The sequence below is a fragment of the Zeus faber genome (assembly GCF_960531495.2).
Source record: "Zeus faber genome assembly, chromosome: 22".
Lineage (NCBI taxonomy): Eukaryota > Metazoa > Chordata > Actinopteri > Zeiformes > Zeidae > Zeus > Zeus faber.
In genome coordinates, this window is record NC_137209.1 from 22,238,913 (window position 1) to 22,259,064 (window position 20,152).

At 47.3% G+C, this 20,152-nt stretch overlaps 1 protein-coding gene across 2 annotated transcripts; it reads right to left on the reverse strand.

Moving 5' to 3' along the window:
* Positions 1–1,118: 1,118 nt before the first annotated feature.
* sepsecs (Sep (O-phosphoserine) tRNA:Sec (selenocysteine) tRNA synthase) lies at positions 1,119–18,746 on the reverse strand. Of its 2 annotated transcripts, XM_080023505.1 has the most exons (13): positions 17,991–18,746; positions 16,799–17,083; positions 15,721–15,845; positions 15,486–15,640; positions 10,248–10,366; positions 9,918–10,076; positions 9,118–9,271; positions 8,915–9,017; positions 7,532–7,661; positions 6,699–6,790; positions 4,109–4,202; positions 3,882–3,972; positions 1,119–1,777 (listed from the first exon to the last, which is right to left on the reverse strand). In XM_080023505.1, exons 3-13 carry the CDS (start codon positions 15,832–15,834, stop codon positions 1,558–1,560), a joined length of 1,431 nt encoding a protein of 476 aa, XP_079879631.1. In that variant the 5' UTR covers positions 15,835–15,845; positions 16,799–17,083; positions 17,991–18,746; the 3' UTR covers positions 1,119–1,557. The 2 variants fall into 2 exon arrangements, with proteins under 2 accessions (XP_079879631.1, XP_079879630.1); XM_080023504.1 differs by lacking the exon at positions 16,799–17,083 and having other exon boundaries at positions 17,991–18,745.
* Positions 18,747–20,152: the final 1,406 nt, after the last annotated feature.

The window sequence follows — 20,152 nt, forward strand, 5'->3', positions numbered from 1 at the left end:
GCTATTTTTACGCCAGAGGCTTATTTTGGGGAGTGCTGATGGGCGCAGATTGTGTTTTTGGTTGAAAACCTAGCGTGCAAAATGGAAATCCAGGGGTGAATATTTAATGTGTCGACTTGGTTCCACGTCGGCCTACGAGCCTTTACAGCGGACGAGTCCAGAACTAACGCTTATCGTAAAATCTAATGCGCATCAATTCTTTAGTCAGACACGAAACACCACGAGAACGTCATTGCAAAAACCGAGGTTGAGTGGCCACAGCGTGTGAAACGCCGCAGGCTCTGCATCTCTCGGACCTGCCTTCATATCCGCGTGGCACTCGGTGGCAGGAAAATAAATCCACTCACATTCACCCACTGCAGCAGGCCCGATCAATAACCGGGCCTCCACACCCTCGCAGGAGCCCAAAAGAAAGTGCGTCTGACTCACGCTCTCCCTCCGAAAGCAGCGCCTGCAACATCAGCAGCCGAAAGCGGGGCAGTTCGTGATGTTTTTTGCCGCGTCAGCGCAAAGTGGGGAAAATGGCTTTGAAACCACCGGGGCTTGCAAAACGCACAAAAGGGAGAGGAGCGCAATAACAAAGGGAGGTTCCGATTTAAAGGCACAAGACAGGGGGGACCGGGGGGTGAAAAGGGGGGAGGCGTCGTGAACCCTGCCGACGACCAGGAAAAACCAAGGGAGACAGAGTGTGGCCACGCCCGCCTCACTTGCGTTGTCGGGGAGCGACACCTTGACCACCCCCGGCGGGCCTCCGGGGGCAGGTGGGGATATGGTCAGGGAGTGCGGCATCGGAATATAGATTAGTCATCCGTCAGGGCGCGGCGCCCGCTCCGCATCCCGACGGCCGGCGTCGGAGATCAGAAGGGGGGAGCCCGTAGGCGGCTCCCGATGGCCGCGCCCGCTCCGGGGGTGGTCCCCCCTGCGGGGAGGGGCCCGCTCCTCGCTCGCCGCATTGATCCGGCTTGGGCCGGTTGCTATCGGTTACGCAGGCGGGAAGTAAAGGAGTAAATGTGTTTGAGGGCGCTGGGCTCCAGTTACCGTGGAGTGGAGGAGCAGATATCGAAACCATATTCATGTGTGGAAGTGCGGTGCGTGATGGAGTTTGATGCAGAACGGAAAAGCCACACACTGAAATTTATTACACATTTATACAAAATATCGTAAGACGTGATCTTTCCTCCCCCAACGCCGGCTGGATCCAGCTGTTCCCTGGGGAAAGAAAAACCTGGTTCCGACTGAAGAAAAACACAAAGAAACATCAAACTCATGAATCAGACTCGTGACGATGATTAAGTACAGCGTTGAAAGAGACGTCCGCTTTACAGGCTTAACTCGGTGCTTCCCGAAATTCTCTGCCGTCAGACGGTTTGTGCAATGAGACCGTGGTCGAAGAAAAACAATTAAGGATGGCTCATGATGGAGGTCATTGCAAAATGGCCGCGCCGCATCGTGACCGCCGCACAAAATCACTGGGAGCCGGGCATGCTAAAAACAAAAAAGTTGAACTGGGCTCAGGTCACGGGGCGGAGCTGAATCAGATGAGCTGGATTTGCTCCGTCAGTCTTTGGTGGAGTCGGCGGCGGCGGTGGCGCCGCCCTCCTTCCTCAGGGTCTTCAGGCACTTGTCCAGTCTCTTGACGCACAGCGCCACGTCCTCCCGCGTGATGCCCACGGCCGAGGCGGCGTTGAGATAGGGGGAGGGGTAGGCCTCCGAGTGGGACATGAAGCCGCGGAAGGTGTGCCCGCTCACCGTCTGCTCCTTGCCGAGGGGGATCACCCTGGGGGCGGAACACACAGGGGTTGGGTATGAGCACGGTGGTTTTTTTTAGTTTTTGTTTTTGTTTTTTCCACACCGGGGTTGTTGAATGACTCCCCGAAGGCTCTCATTGCTGCAATGCATCAATCCCTCGCTCAGTTATTTAAAAAAAAACAAAACTACCTTGAGCTCAGCAGCTGCAACCGCAGTCTCTCCTTTATTGAGGCCAACCTCATCGAGCGGCCGAGGAGAATCGCTTTCGTTTGTCAACGGCGTTATCCAATGCCGGACGCCCGGTCACTAACCGCGCCCAGATTTTCCGTTCAAAATCGAGAGGGAAAGGGAAAAGTGAAATTGAGCGAGGCGGCTTTTAATTATCGGTTCGACCGTTCGATCCAAGTCCCTCAAGTCTTCCCTCATACTTTGCATCTGTTGCAATCGCTTTTCTCCCTGGGACACATTATTATTTGCGTCACAGCTTTGGCAGAGGCGGAGCGCCCCGCGTTCCGGAAGTAAAACCTCCGCCAAAGCTGCCGCTCCGGGCGTGCACCGAGCCGGCTGATAATGAATCCCCGGGTGGAGCCGACGGGTGAAATGCAGATTTGTTTGGCTTGAAACACCGGGGAGGACATTTGTTTTTTTCCGGACCTGGAGCTTCCGCCGCTGTCTTCCGGAGGATCCCTGACACCCTGAGCGTTTTACCTCCAAGGGAGGAGGCACGAGCGTTGATGGAGTGGGGGGGGGGGGATTGGAAATTTTGGGGAGAAATTGTGAAAATAAAGAGAAGAACAAAAAAAGTCTGAGTGCTCCAGCGACGTCCTCGCGCAATATCTGACTTACAGGCTGGACGACGCAAGTTAACATATCAGTTATATCTGAGGCTCTCGGAGTAGTTCTCACTATTCTTCCTTTTGAGAGACGAGGATAAGTGTCGCCTCCGACGCCGGGGCCGTGAAGGTGTTCCCCTCACGGCAAGGCGAGCAAAGGGAACCGGCGGCGGCATCCGTGACGCGAGGAAGCCGCGGGTGCGTCCGATTCCGAACAGACCCATCGGCACGCCACGCCGGGGCTGCCATTTTACCCTTCATGAGGATTGTTTTGTCAGTGTTTACGCCGTCTCCCGAGGTCGGTCACAAACTATTTTGCGTGGAAACAACGAAACGGACAAAAAATATATACAAGTACCACACCAGGCTCCGCCCGATGGAACCTGCCTTTTATCTACTTACGCAGCTATTCTAGCCATCTAAGGGATTTTTCATTTTTCATTTTAGTTCAAGCGTTTTTATCGTGCCGCGGTTGATCATTCCCGGAAAGACTTTGGGAAGAACCAGCGAGAGTGAAGCCGAGGGGAGTTTTCAGACAAGAACTAGAACAAGTACTGATCAAATCTCCATGACGACGCTTTTGATTGAGCACATTTTGACTGGCATCAAGTCCTCGGTGCCGGGCTGCGTCGCCAGCGGCCTCCAGCGCCAAGGAGGGAAAGAAGAAGCTGATGCTGGTACAGAAACCGTAGATATGTCATCTCGTTTTTTTAAAAGCAAAGTGGACTTCCTCCTGATTTGAAAGCATCATACGATGTTAAGTGAAGGATAATGTACAGCCGCACACTCGTGATTGCAACGCGGCGAACTATTCACCCAAGAAAAAAAACAAACAGGAACCTTATTAATAGTGAAATTGGACACGTCCCCGTTCATCTCTTCGTGTCTCTCATTGCAGCTTCTATGTGGAGTCACAAGGTGGCGCCACTAGTTAGTGTTGGCATTGGAACGTAGGCGGAGTGATACAAGGGACGTGAAGCCAGGCAGAGGAGCGGTTGCCCGCGGCAACGGTCATTATTTAACGGATGATTTAACGATTTATCGGTCACTGTTCGGAAAGAACTGAGTGCCGACTGCCACTACTGACCAATCAGAATAGAGTATTTCACAGTGCTGTGTTGTTGTTTTTTCTGGCAGACTTACTTATCCCATTACTTATTGCTACTTATCCCAGAGCCCTTGTGTTCGGTGTTGAGAACTCCACCTCCCCACCGTATTTCTGTCGCCTGCTCCGCTTTGGCGCATCTCCGTCCGCTTTCCATTTAATCCCCGTACAAGTTTGACGTGGCGTGTTCGTACCTGGCCCCGGAAACCTGCCGGGTGAACAGCATGGAGCCCAGCTGAGTCACCGCCTTGTCGCTCCGGGTCTGGAGGGCATCCAGAGACATGGCTGCAGGGGCGGGGCCGCGCGCACACGCACGCACGCACACACACACGCACAGAAATACAAATAATATGTTAGTCAAGGGGCACGCCCAAATTCTGAGTTTTGTCGGTAAAGAGCCACATGTCCAGACGCTGCTCACCCAGGGAGATGGGGTTATGTGGGGTGTGCAGCAGCCTCTCCCCGTGCGCCGACGCCAGAGCCTCCAGCTCCTGAGCCAGGTAGGAATACATCTCCTTCACACCGTGGAGATATGGAGAGAAGGGAAAAACAACGACACACACACATATATATATATATATATATATATATATATATATATATATATCTTGATCAACTATAAATAGGGCTGCACCACCCCTGTCTACACCAGTCTTTCTTGTCTTTTTGTCTTTCTAGCCTGGGTTTATTACTCATCGGGCGGAACGACCGGGAGGCACCGCCATGTCCCCGACGGTTTTGATTCTGGAAGCTTCCTCCGACGAGGCCAAAAAACAAAACAAAAAAAAACATCCGCTCCGGTCGGGATCGGCGCTCACGTCACGGCGGCCCACCTCCGGGATCAATAAGCGGAGGCGGGCGAGGAGGGCGGCGAGCTTTTAACCGGTCGGGACGGAGGAGGGCAGCGCCGGACACGTGGGCTGGGGGGCGCCGGGCGGAGTCCCTGCGGAGCGGTGGGGGGAGCGCTCCAGACGCCGGCGCTTTTTACCGGCTGGGGAGGGGGCGGGACGGGACGGGGAGGAGGGGGCGCCGCGGAGGGTCGGCGGAGGTACGGAGCCTCCCTCCCAAAACAGCGCGGTGCATCGTGGGAGCTCTGACCCCGGAACAGAGGCCGGCTCAGTGCACGGCTGCTGACTCACCCTCGGCAGGAAAACACCAAGAATCCAAGAGGGGGAAGAGGATCGTCTTTGTCGTGGGTAAGACAAAACAACAAGTCGCCCAAATGTTGACGTCAAGGGTCCCAAAACGCCCCTTGTTCTCCAGGAACAACGGTCCACTGTGTGGAGCCTGGGGGCGGGGGGGGGGGGCTCAAACTACAGACAGGTTTTGAGAAAGCGCTCCTTAAGTGCAGCGTTCACAAAGAGCCTTTCAAACAAATACAAATAAATCAACGCGTAGAAACAAAGCTGCGGAAGACGAATAATAAAACAATCAACGACACAACGAATCAACGAATCAGCGCGTTGGGGAGCAGAGGGAGTGAGCGGACGACTCAAAAGGCAGTGTGTGTGTGTGTGTGTGTGTGTGTGTGTGTGTGCGTGTGTTTTGCGCTCCTTCTAGAAAGGTGTTCCCCGACTCTCTCAGGTCCCCACAGGAGAAGAAAACACTGTCAGCGGTCCCAGCACCGACCCCTGGTGCACACCCATGACACTGCAACCACAAGTACATGTTCCTGAGCGCCGAGGTTCCGAGACGCAGGCGACTGATACACGTCCACTCACGCGTCCCTAACGACAGTCGTTATGTCAGAGTTACTTATGTACGTCGGAACTGATTTTCAAATATGAAATCAAGAAATCCAGGTGTCGAGCGGTGAGAGGAGGCGGGCGTCGGCGCCGGAAGACCACCGGCTGTCAGCTGCGGGAAACAAAGGCCATATCCACGACCTGAATAATTCAGGGGCGCCGCCTCTGGGGGGGCTTGTGAAAACCCGGCGGGTTCAGCAGGACACCGTGGAAAACCGGTTCGGCACATTAATTATACATAATGCGGAGCATCAGGGGGATGCCAACCGGACGTGAGGCTCATCTGAGGCGTTCTGGCTCGTGCACGGCGGGTCTTGTTTCGCACATGTGTGCGGCATGCAAAATGTATTCACGTCGTCCACGATGGAAGCCTCTTCGATGGCGAACGGGAGGAAGTCGACGCGACGATGACAAACACAACAAAACCGTTTCTGAGCTGGGTTCGCCTTCCTCAGCTCCGACGTCAGCCGGTGCTACGCAGGCCGAATTTGGGATGGAAAAAAAGCTCGAGCCTCACGGTCAAATGCTGTTCACCGAATGTGTGACGGACCTTGCTTTGCTGATGTGCTGCGACATCACTTCCTGTGCGTTCCAGTCGCTCCTGTTCACGCGCTTTTGTTTGGATTTAAATTGGTAAAAAATGTGCCGTCTCGTCATTAAAACACATATAATTCGGGGAGAGGATCAAACGAACGCCAAGCTCTTCCACCGAGAAGTCACCCAGCGCTGCGAGTGGATCTGAGGGGGCCGCTGAATAACCTTACGACCGGCGTTTGAATCCTTCAAGGTTCTCAAATAGTTAAAAAAAAAAAAAAAAGGGAAATAAAAAGGGGACCGGCACACCGGGCCCAACGCGCAGGAGCGGTGCGGTGACGTCTGAGCGACAGGAAACCACGGCGAGCGGCTCAGAGCCGGACGGCGGGCGGTTTGGGGAAGCCTCCGATCCTTTTGCTCCCTTCCCTCCCCCTTTTTTTTTTTGATAATAAAGGGACTTCCTCTCAAAAATCTCAATCACGAGAAGAAACAAACTGAGGGAAAGGAAAGTGTTTTAGGAAGAGTGTTTCTAGTCTGGATGTCTATATCAAGCTGTGGTGTTTTAATGACGTCATCTGTTCCCCGGTGGAGGACCACTTGTGCTTCCAGTCTGTTTTTAACGTGTAGGGCTCTATTGTTGAACAAAGTGTTGTTTATCATTGTCTGCACCTGTGAACTAGAGAAAGTGTTAAAATAAAGATGCTTTAAAATCAAAATCTCTCTCTCTCTCACCTTTCTTTCGGCGAGGAGCTTCTTGTAGCCGCTGGCTCCCAGGGTGAGGAGGGTGATGAGGACGTCGAGGGAGGGCGAGGCCGACGCTCGACCTGGACACGGCACGGGGGGCACACGGGGCTTTTCGCTGATATTTTCTAAACAGTGTTGACGATGTCGCTCCCAGACACATCTTGATTCTTTTTTTTTCTTTTAAATACGTTTACCTTTCTCCGATGACGGAAATGTGTATTTGATTTATTGTCACCCTTACGACCTGACATGTTGCGATAGCCCTTTGTCGCCAGTAGAGGGAGCTTTTCACCTGCAGCCACGTTCCACCCTCAACTCATCTAAAAATGGAACATGGGGGCTGTGGCACTTTTTAATGAGATTCCCAGAGTTTGAGCTACAATCAGTGGTTTGTCAATAGTGTTTGGTGGTTGTTGCCGTGAAACCGGGAAGTGTCACCGAGTAGCCCGTACAAATAAAATGAAAATGATGATAAAAGTAATAGTAATAATAAACAGGAGGTGGTGGCGTTGAAACATATACAAAAAGGCATAGGAGGTTGTAAATAATGTAAACAAGGATAGTATAAAGTAAAAAGATGAAAAAAAATTGACTTTTCAATTAGGGGGACATTTTCACCTGTTTTTTTAGAATACACAATAATGTATTGTGAAGGCCAAAAGCTGTGTGGTGTTTAATATAAAGGTTTATGAGGGACCGGCTTCAAAACAGTTTCTCTCCCCTTGGAACAACAAGATGAAAACAGATTCTTTAATCAAAGCAGATGAAGAAACGATGAGATAAAACCACATCGGCAGCAGCAGCACAGCGTCTGGACTCACCCGGGTACGTTTTGCTGATTTCCTCGATGAAGGCCTCGTTGAACCCGGCGATTATGGCGCCCCCAACCGGAACCATGAAGTTCTTGTCCAGGCTCTGCACAAAGGCGTCGATCCTCCCCACGCGAGCGCCCTGGAGGAGTTGACAAGAGGTGACGTCATGTCGTCATCATGTCAGCACACTACCGGCCACACGGGACAGGTAGGGATTTATTTATTTAGGACAACTGGGTGGCCGAGCAACATTTCCCTCAAATTAATTATTATTATTAATTATTATTACTATTATTATTATTTCAGGGTCATTCTGGCATTACAAAATCAAATTCAAGGGCTTTCAAGTACATTTTTGAAATACTATTTGTCCTTTTCAAGGACTTCACGCAAAACAAATATAATAAATTCTCAATGTGATCTTTATTCATTAAAATATAATATTATCTTACTCTCATTATCTATTTATAAGAGTATATCTATTAAGTATTAAGTATTAATTAATATACTTAATTAGTATTAAGTGTATCTATTATGTCTGATGATAATGATAATATAGTATATCTATTAATTATATATATATATATATATATATATATATATATATATATATATATATATATATATATATATATATATATATTATTTATCTCATTGCCATCTAATATTATAAGCGTCTATTTGCAACCATGCTGGAGTTAATATACATTTCCTTGACAGACATCATCCATGTTGTAAAAGAGATCCTGGAAAATCTTTATTACATTATGATTAGGGATGTGTGCTATTTGTCGACTAGTCGATTAAACCTTGCTACGCTCGCTAGTCGGCAACAGAAATACTAGTCGGTCAAAATTATGACTATTTTATTAATGAACACATTTAAATGACATATTGACATAATTTGCACTGAAATTTTATGTCTTTCTTGTCAAATGCTGCTTTATGGAAAACTATTTGGTTATTGAAGTCTGTGATTAACGGTTAAACCGCTCTTATAATATACGCAATATTTTTTCAGACAATGTTTTACCTTATAGATTAAATTGTGCTCAACTTATTTTTCTATTTTCTGAGTGTTTTCTTACTTTTTGACAAGTGGACTAGCCTACATTTAAACTTCTGTTTGAACGTCAGGGAAATTAGTCGTTAGGAACATCCCGAGTTACAAAACCTGGGAACTTCAGCACAAAAGGGGCTATTTTCAACGTATTCCAGTAGTTCAATTTCTGAGGACAAAGTTCAAGCACTTCTAGTACCTGGTAAGAACCCAGATTATAATATGGTTTGTCTCAGATTATTATTATTAGAATTATTAGAATTATTTTTATTATTATTTTTTATTATTACATGGGAGACATATTAATATTAATCTTCCATGCCGTAACCAACCTGCTGTATGAGATGCATACACTTGGACGACTGGACTCCGTAGGCGTTGTTGACAATATGGGGGACGTCATATTTGGCACACATGGCCGCCAACTCCTCCAGCCTGCGAGACGAGGCAAAGCGTAAGAGGGCCGCAGCTCCAATACATAAAAACCCAACGATAGAAGGGCGTGGCATGTCTTAAAATGGTTGCTGTTCTGCACCTGTCGGGGACGCGCGGGGCGAAGCAGGACGTGGTGGAGTGGACGCACAAGACGCTCTCCGCTCCCAGCTCTTGGATTTTGCGCTCCACCGCCTCCACGTCGGTTCGGAGCTCGTCGCCCTCGAGAACGTTCTCCACCACCACCGGCTCGAAGCCTGACGGTGACCCCACAAAAACAAGACAACAGAAACACAACGGTCGGACACGAGCCTGACGGTGCTCGCTCGTCACGGTATGAGACGTAGGGAAAAGACGCAAAGAACTGAAAAAGGCTCAGGCACGCAAAACATTTCAGATTTGACAGTTGCATCCAATAATATTATTCTTAATTATAATGTTATTAATACATATTGCTACCATCTCCTTTTGAAAACTCCAATCTTGTCTGTTTTGATTTGATACAAACCTCTAATACCGATTATGGATTTATTTTTTCCCTTGAATGGTTTGAATATATTCATCACGGAATCGCAGCTTTCTAACTTCACCGCCGAGGGAAGACGGATGGACAGACAGACAGACGGACAGACAACAAACAATATAATGAAGCTAGGAACAAGACATAAACAACAATAAACAAGCAAAGACTACAGCATATACATGAAACGTAATACAGAACAATAAAAAAAACCTAGACAATTGAAAATGAGGGTGAAATAAATGGGCAAATGTACAATAAACCAAAAAAATAAAAATAAAAATAAAAAATAATAATGATAATAATAATAATAAATCCTTATAAAGCAGCAGCCAAACGCTGTTCCAACAGGAGCTTCCACTGGACCTGGAGCTGGCGTTCACCTGCTGTGACCATGGCTTTGAAGCAGGACTTCTGGTCGATGCGCGGCCAGATGATGTGCCGGGCCCTGGGCCTCCGGTGGCGAAGGGTCAAAAAGCACAGGGTCAAGCTCATGCCCGTCGCCATGGGAACCACGAAGCAGCTGGCCGCACTGCGCACTCCTGAGGAAATACATAAATATGGAAATTTGTTCCGTGCAGCGGACGCGTTCACACACCCGAACTGACTGGAGAGTTTGGGTATTTTCTTCCTGTCTTCACAAGTTCCACATCCCACAGGCACCGGGACCCTTCCCCGCTCCATGGACTCTTTGTTGGCTTGGTGTAAAGTACCTGAGAGTCTGATGACGTCCAACACGACAGAGTTGGTCAGCTTGTTGAGCAGGCTGGACCCGGCCGCTTTGGGCTGCACGGCAGCGATGTCGCCCGAGCGTCCGATTCCGTGGATCAACCTGCCGACGGTGACAAGGCGGGACGCTTCATGTGGCCGATGGAACTCACAAGATACCATATTCTAACTCGTCGTCAATTTTTTGGATTAATTGTATCTTTCCAAATTTGTGTTTTTCATTGTATGATCATTTTTATTGTTTACTGTTCATGTTACATATTTTTTTTTTATTTAAAATGTTTGGGATTATTGTATTTTGCCAATGTTTTTCTATTTTATGATATTACTTTATTATTACTATTATATTATTATTCCTTATTGACTTGAACACGGCAATTTCCCTCCGAGGACGAATAAAGTCCCTATCTATCTATCTATCACAATATTTTCTGACAAATACCATGATATCTTAATTTGCCGATATTCGGGGGCTGAGTGTCGGTGCTTTCATAACATATTTACACACAACAAATACACCGATCAGCCACAACATTAAAACCACCGCTAATAACCACTAATACTGCGTAGCTCCCTCCGTGCCAGGAATTGTTTGCAGTGTGGCAGAACACATTACCCCGCTGAAGGAGGCCGCTGCCATCGGGGAATACTGTTGTCATGAAGGTGTGTACTCGGAGCTGCCAACCTTGTGATAATACTGTGAGTACCACAACAGAGTAGCAGAGTCTCTGTGGTGTTTGAGTTACTGCAACAAAATGATCAGTGATTCACAGCGTCTTGTCTGGTCACGAGGATAATCACATTGTATGCAAGATACTATATACAGCTCGCACATTCATGTAGTAATACTGTATACAGTACACACATTCATTTCATAATGCTATATACAGTATATCAGTGATGCAGTAATACTATATACAGTATACACATTCATGTAGTAAAACTACATACAGTATATACATGCATGTAGTAATACTATATACAGTATATACATGCATGTAGTCATACTATATACAGTATATACAGTACACACATTCATGTAGTAGTACTATATACAGTATATAAATGCATGTAGTAATACTACATACGGTATACACATTCATAGGAGGATATACCTCTTGAAATGCATCATCTGGTAAAGTTACTGAACATGTTTACCAACCAGAGATACGCTGACTAAATCTGATTAAATCTTGCTGATTTCTGGCTCTGACCGGCCCGTTCACACTTTGGCCGATTCAGATTTGAATTCAACTGTACGTTCATAATAAAACATTGACTATTACACATCTTTTGAATTGTCGTCCGGTCATTTTTGCGTTAAAATCCGTGACTGAAGAAATAACATTTTCTCATCATTTGGTCTATTCGGGTATATCTGCTGTAGGTCGATGACAAACACATCATGTGATCTGATCACGCTCACGTGATTGGACAGCTGCACATACAGTCTCCACTGCAATAAGCAGTTACCACAATAGTGAGGTTGCTGATTTTGACACCGTTTGTTATTGTTCATTATTCACTATGGAACAATAATAGAACATGAAACTGTCACTGAGTTACAATAAAATACAACATGGTACCGTCACCGAGTTTCAGTAGAATTCAACCTGTAACTGGACACAACATACAACCAACATAGAAATGTCCAGTTCAAACTTCAGATTAAACTCTCTTTCACTTTGACTGCAAATATACATTTATATAACACAGTGGTACCTTGATTTACGAGTGCACTAACTAGAGTTTTCCGAGTTAGGAGCCGTCGTTCCGTCGGTTATTATGTATTGATTTGCGAGCAAAAATGTGAGTCAGGAGGCGCGAGCTTCAGGTGCGGCCGCGAGGTGGGCGAGGCGAGCGAATGCGGCCACATCCACATCTCGCTCCTTCCATTCACGTGGTGACCTGAGCGTGGAAGCCTCTCTTTTGCGTTTTGTGCTTTTTGTGCAGTTATTTTGCCAAAAAATAAATAAAATTCTATCCATGGGTCCTAAGAGGGTAAGTGCTGAGAAGGAGAAGCGGATGATGTTGATTGAATTTAAAGCATGAAATCAAAGAAAAACATAAGCCATTCTCTTTGATATTCTCTTTTATTATGTTTTATTATGTTTTATACAATATTTGTTATTTTTCTTATTTAAAAACTAAAAATTAAAAAATTGCGGTGGTTTTTGGGGGCTGGAACGGATTAATGGCATTTCAATTAATTTCAATGGGGAAAATTGATTTGTTATACGAGCAGATTGAATTACGAGCTCTGTCACGGAACGAATTAAACTCCTAAGCCAAAGTACCACTGTATTTATATGGTAATTGCGATTCCAAAGTAAATTGCATTCATTGCAGAATTTTTACAACATTTCTTCCTCGCTCTTTTTTGAGCATCAACTACGCGACTACGTTACATTATGTTGGTATTGGGGTTTGAGTATCGGAGGCTTTTATAAACAGGTACGAGTACATGAGCACCATGTCACTTGTGAATTTGACACAGAATCTGAAAATATACCTGACACTGACCCACTGATCCCTGTCACCGGCCGATCGATCGGTGCATCTCAGGTTTTATAGGTGAACATTATTACTCCACCACGTCCCATCTGACCTCAGGAATGCAGTGTTGCGCCTCAGTGGATCATAAAGTACCGCTGTGCTTTGTATCGGTGGGTGATGAGCGAGAGGAGGGCTTACAGAACCACAAGCACAAGGTCGCAGCATGTGGTCCAGTCAGAGGGATGTGGTTCAAACACCTCATAGACGTACTGTATTGTTTTGTATTGATTGATTGCTTCCCTTAATTAAAATACAATAATACCTTTATGTGTTTTTTGCTTCGTTTCAGCTTCCACTTCCTACCTGCGTATTTTGACCAAGAATTGCGTGGTTGGTACACAAAATGCGCGCAGGTTGGCAGGTCCTATGTAGTTGGTCCGCAACAATGTTTAGGAAGGTGCTACGTGTCGGAGTTACATCCACATGATGGCAGGACCCAGGGTTTCAGAGCACAACACTGTCCAGAGCATCACGCTGCCTCCCCCGGCTTGTCCTCTCCCCATAATGCATCCTGGTACCATATCTTCCCCAGATAAACCCCACATGATGTAGAAGGCATGATCCATCAGACCAGACTACCTTCTGGGCACCGCTGCCTCGCAGCAAGAAGGTCCTGGGTTTGATTCCCGTCTGGGACGCTGTTGGCACTGTGCCCTGGTGGGTTATCTGCGCGATTGGGGCCTTTTGTATAAAGTTTGCATGTTCTCCTTGGCTTGCAAGGAGGTATAACATCGGCAAGGACCGCCACCAAAAACATGCACAAGATCGTGGTCTGACCAGCGACGGATGTTTGGAGTTGGGACCCCAGGCGCGTCGCTGTACGCTGCCCACGGCTCATGGCTGCCCGCCGGAGGAAGGACAAGCCAGGACGGGTGAAAAGTAGAGAATACATTTCACCGGCCACCATTTGAAGCATGTGTGTGTTGGTCGCTGTCGCTCCATGGGTGCATGTGTTGTGGTGTGTGTGCACTGTGTGATAAAGAATCTTATCTTTAATGTAGGAGCTTTCAGGGGTGGACAGGGCTCAGCATGGACACTCTAAACGCTCCCATACGCAGCAAGCTGTGATGCACTGTGTGTTCTACACCTTTCTATCATAACACCATTCACTGTTTCACCAATTTGTGCTACAGTAGCTCTTCTGTGGGATCGAACCAGACGGGCTTGACTTCACTCCCCACGTGCATCAATGAGCCTTGGGCCCCATGACCCTGTCGCCGGTTCCCCGGTCGTCCTTCCTTGGACACTTCTGGTAGTAACCACTGCGTAGCGGGAACAGCCCACAAGACCTGTGCTTGTGGAGATGCTCTGACCCAGTCGTCCAGCATCACAATGTGCTCCTTGTCAAAGTGGCTCAGATACTGACCACGCCCATTTTTCCTGCTTCCAACATCAACTTCAACAACTGACTGTTCACTTGCTGCCTAATATATCCCTAACATAATAATAATAATCCAACCCCTTGACAGGTGCAATTGGAACCAGATGATCAATGTTATTCATGTCACCTGTCACCGGTTTTAATGTTGTGGCTGATCGGTGTGTATGACAACACAGATAGTTAGAACAGCTCCAACAGCCTATGAATTAAGAGTCTTTATTTGTCACATGACACACCGCACATGCATACAGTATATATATATATATATATATATATATATATATATATATATATACATACACACACACACACATACACACACACACACACATCTCACACACACACACACACACACACACACACACACACACACACACACACACACACACACTTTTTTGGATGGTGGCCGGTGAAATGTGGCCTCTGCATTTGACCCATCCTGGTTTTTCCTTCCTCCGGGGGGGCAGCCAGGAGTAGTGGGCAGCATTCGTCGGACGCCCGGGGACCTGGTACCAAGTGTCCATCGCTGGTCAGACCATGATGGGTGCATAATTTTGGTGGAGGTCCTTACTGACGGTAGGTGGAGGAAACCCCACGTGAGCACGGGGAGAACATGCAAACTCCACACAGAAAGGCTCCTATTTGGGAGATAACCCACCGGAGCGCGGTGCCAACAGCGCCCCAGGCGGGAATCGAACCCAGGACCTTCTTGCTGTGAGGCAGCAGTGCAACGCCACCATGCCACTGAAGACGACTTTTAACTATATCGAAATAATACGATAACCAAAATCCCACACGATATCTAGTCTCATGTCACGATATCGATATTATCGATATTGGAGCTGGACGGTATATCGTTATAATATGGAGAACATTGACAGGATAACTTGTTTTACATTATGACAACCAAAAATCGTAGTCACAATATATCTATAGTGTCACATCTGTGTATTGTATGTTCGCGTCTTGTATATTTCCGTACATTTCACTATTTCTGATTTGTATTTTTTGGCTATTTGTATGTTTTTGACATTTACATGTTTCAATTTGTATTCTATTTTATTCTTCATTACTTCGGACTGTGAAGCTTTTTTTATGCTAATGGTCCACAGCGCACCAAACTCGATTCTCATTTAACAATATCAATATCGCTAAAATCACCCGGCTCTAAAAATCCAGTCAAGATAAGTCGTTTAGATGAGGAACAAGTCAAAGAGATAAATCTATAAGACGCCTGACTGACTGACTCCTTCTTCGAACAGCTGACACAGATCTTTTTCCGAACCTGTAGTGTCTCCTGGCCACCAGGCTGGACGCCACGCGGCCCTCCCTCTCCCCCACGCCGCAGTTCCCCAGGAAGTTGTTGCTGTCCATCACCGCCAGCTCGTGGAGGAACAGCTCCACGGTGCTCTCGCTCCACCCTTCCTCCGGACACTTCCCCTGGAACGCACAGCGGACGGCGTCGGTGAGCAGCCCGCCCCTGCCTCTGGCGCTGGGGCGGAGGCGGCCGCTCCTCTCACCTGATCCAGCAGGAGCCTGATGAGCTGCTCGTGGCCGCGGCGCGCCTGAGAGCCCTGCCGCACGTAGGACACCGACACCATCCTCTCGCTCAGGGTGAAGTTTTCGCTGTTCATCTTGACGCCGGCTGGGAAAATACAAAACCGTAACCGCTGAGAACCAGGTTGTGCCATACGGCGAATCCACATTCCGCCGCCAGGGCCGTCACAGGCGGCGAAGGGATACAAATTGCCCGATCTCAATTGCGAGACCCGCTTCACGCCGACAACAACAAACGACGAGGACAAACTGGAAGTCCGTTCATCGGGATGGGAGAGCGGGATTCGGCGTGCGTGGTGCGGAGTTTCTGCGCCTGATCTGGGCTCCGGGGTGCGTTCAGATTTTCCGACTCACGCCACAAGTTCCGGTCCGACGCGGCCACGGGAAGTCACCGTATTCACCATCAATAAATCTCTTTTTACATAAGGGAATTGCGGGTATTTTTCAAATTATTTTTGTTCCACTTTGCAAACACTCCAGGAAGGAAATGCTCAACTCTCATTCCTGGAACGTGGTAAATGTCCAGCTGCGCAAACTACTCGCTACTGTACTGGAAAAAAACAAGCGTGTTGCGACTCTGGATAAACTCGCTTGTTATGCTCGTGAAGTGGTTTGACAACAGCGACAGACAAACATTGGTCCGTGCATCAAGTGCCAGTCATTTGCAGGTGTTCCCGTTGCAACATCAAAAATGGCAGTTAAAGGGGGTATTTCCTAACTTCGTTGTCCTACTTGTGCAACGCCATTCAGCGCGCCAAAGCGTCGGCTCGCGCCGTTATGCAACTTGCGCAACGTAAACTGAACCGGGAAGTGGAGAGCCGGGAACAGAGGCCATTCGCCTTCAAAGTAAAAGCTGCACGTTTTTGCCTTCAAAGTAAAAGTTGAGCGTTTTGAAGCGCGTTGGCTGTAGTGGTTAATTTAAGAAAGCTAAACTTAATCAAGAAACAAAAAGACTAAATAATGAACATAATTCATAACTGATATACAGTCATAATTCTGCCACTAAGCTGTCCGATGTAAAAATCCTTCAAGTTAATTTACCGTTCTCTTTTAACTAGGACCTCCCAAGCCAGGTTCGGGTTGGGAGGAAGGCGGGTTCCAGTTGAAATTGGTGTTGGTGCCACATGGTTGTTCCTCTGCTGTACAACTGGCTGTTCGGGTCACATGGTTGCTTCTTTGCTGCACGATTGGCTGTTCATGTCACATGGTTGGTCCTCTGCTGTATGATTGGCTGTTGGTGTCACATGGTTGCTCCTCTCCTGTACGATGGGCTGTTGGTGTCACATGGTTGTTCCCCTGCTGTACGATTGGCTGTTTGTGTCGTGTCTTTGTAGTTAAAGGAAAACGGACAAAAAAAACAATACTATACAACTATCATTGTTACCGTGGGAGATTTTATCATAAAAATGATCAAGATCGTTTTATTGCCCAGCCCTAGTTTGCGCGTCCGCCATATTGGAGCGGTGCAGCGGACCCTTCTGCGGAGCCGACGGCAGCTCGCTAAACTCCGAACCAAATTACAGGAAAGTCCGTTTCGGAGCCGGCGAGCCGCAGTCGACCCCGTGGAAGGCCCGTGCCCCCCAGCACACACTGCATTTGTTTACCGGCGGATCTTGACCGCCCCGACGTGGCGACCATGTCGGACATATTACCTATTATATTTATAATAGTATATTTCATATATCTATATATCTTGTATTATTACATCATAATCAGAATTGTGATACGCCAAATATATACAAGACAGATGATGAAGGTACCCTTAATCAAATGAATAAGTAGATAACATTATGAAGGAATCATCACATACATGAATCACAGCACTCGATAACAATAAAAATCCAGTTTTCGCTCCCGTTGGCAATTTTTCCCCCCAACCACTTGTGGGAAAGTGGCAGAAATAGGACGGCACCGTCAGCTGCCAACGAAGTTCATGACGGAGTCTGTTTCTCTGCTGCGTCGAGCGCCGCCTCAACCGACCGCCGCCGCCAACACGCGCCAAAACGCGCCGCTTTTACTCTGAAGGGCGAAAACGCGCAACTTTTACGTCGAAGGCGAGCCGCCCCGGTTTCCGGCTCTCGACTTCCCGGCTCGTGCTCCACGGCACAAGGCGGCCGAACGGCGCTGCGCAGAAAGGACAATAACACCGGGAAGTAGCCCGTGGAACGGCGACTGCAAGGAATCACACTCGAACGTACAACGGCCAACGACGATACGTGGCCATGGACGTTACCTCTCCGCGGTCCCGTCCGTTTGTCTGTCTTGACGCAGGAAGGAGCGCGGCCGGGCGGGGGCCAGCGGGGGTCAGGTGACTCGGCGTGCGCACGCGCAGACCGCGGTCTTCCGGGACACCCCGGAAGTGGCGAAAGACTCGAGCCCGTCGTTTGGCGGATTTGCTTCGGTTGACGAGTCCGGAATAAAAAACCCCGAAACAACAACAACAACAACAACAAGAGTCGTTCGATCTTGAAAAGTCGACGTTCCTTGGGCTCGGGGGCCCCCGGCGCCGAGGGAACGACGGGAGTCGGTTCAGTTGTGGGTTGTGAATGGAATTTCCACAGGAATGACGTTTGGACTTATTATATGACGAAATCTTTCTTTCGCAAAAAAAACAGAAACATTGAAATTATTATAATTTTCTTGTGTCAAATTTTTTTTTAAAGTGTAAACCGGTCTCATTCAGCATGAACTACCCCAAATGCCTCGGCCTTTTTATTTTTTTATTTTTTTTTTTATTTTTAATCCAGTCCTCTGCGATTGTTTTCAGTTTGTGAGTCGAAGATTCACTCCTGTCTACCGACTCACCTACAACATTCGTTCGCTACGTACGAATCGTTCACGAGTCTTCCATCGGTGCGCGCTGAAGGCTGCAAAGTTCTGATGCAGACAAATATGTTTATTCATAACGACACACAGGTGAACTAGTTCTTCGTTTGAATTGTTAATATTTATAAAAGAGATTTTCTACTCAATTTAAAAAAAATAATGAAATTAATTAAATGCAAAAAAAAAGTTGTATTGTGGTAGTATTTAATAGTTTAGTAGTATTTTGCTTTTGTTATAATAAATACAATAGTTGTGACACATGACTTTCATTTATGGACAAATATCTTTTCTATAAACATCCAACCTAGATTTAAATGCAAATGAAGTAAATAATACTAATCTTCTTTTTCGTCGTTTTCCATGCACCATGTAACAGTTTGGCATTCTTGATGCATACAGACCATCGTGAAACCTAAAATTAATATTTACACACACACACACACACACACACACACACACACACACAAGCGACCACAATAACAACCATCACCGTTATCAGCGGTGCCAACATTTCTCATCGGATCACATGGGATAACATACCGACTAACAACTCCAGGCTACAAAGACGACAGAGGACGGCTTCCTTGTTTCCCCGCGGCGACCTCGTCAGCGGAGCAGATCTTCGCCGCCGAGAGAAAGAGAAAGATGGCAATTTGACGGCATAGCAGGGCGTACGTGTCAACAGCTATGCCAACATCTTGCCACCTTTCCTCGACCCGTGTCCAAATGAGGAAAGAAAGACGTCGTCGCGGCAGGAGTCCAAGAATCTGCATGAAATGATAACAGGCTTATTTGAATATTCCCTGTGAATCAGGAGTCCGCTCCTAGGAAGCAATTAAAGCCTTTACAATGACAATATACCCCCCTAACCTGTATACAAGCTGCTAGATTTGGAAGGTTATCGACAGACAGACAGACGGGTAGTTAGATAGACAGACAGACAGACAGACAGATAGATAGATAGACAGACAGACAGACAGACAGGTAGGTAGATAGATGGATAAACAGACAGATGGGTAGGTTGGTAGATGGATGGACAGATAGACAGATAGATAGACAGACAGACTGATGGGTAGGTAGGTAGATGGACAGACGGACGGACAGACAGAGAGACCTCAAACTAAGCATTCAAAAAGTGTGAAAATACACATTAAACCTCACAATCAACTGTAAAGTCAATGACGACTACCTCCCTTTGCACAGTGAATTTGGGCTCCTTCCTTCTGGACGGAGGTTTTTTCAGTCCCAGTGTGTCGAACAAAACTTCAATAGCGAGAGGGTCTTGGTCGACCGGAGTCTTGCGTCCAAATCTCCAGCAACGCTGTCGCAGCAACACTGCACGGATGCTGCAGGAGGGTGAGCGACCTTCATTCATTTATTTCTCAAGGTGGTTTAGTGATGATCGGAGCCTCCAGCACTTTTTATCACCTTCGTCCATTGTTTGTGTTGGTTGCACGTTAATTGTAAACTGTGTGTCTGAATAAAGTAACCGGAACCTGAACCTGAAAAGCATTTGGCAATAAACCTGTTGATGGAGAAATAAATATCAACTGAAAGAAAGCAAGTAAA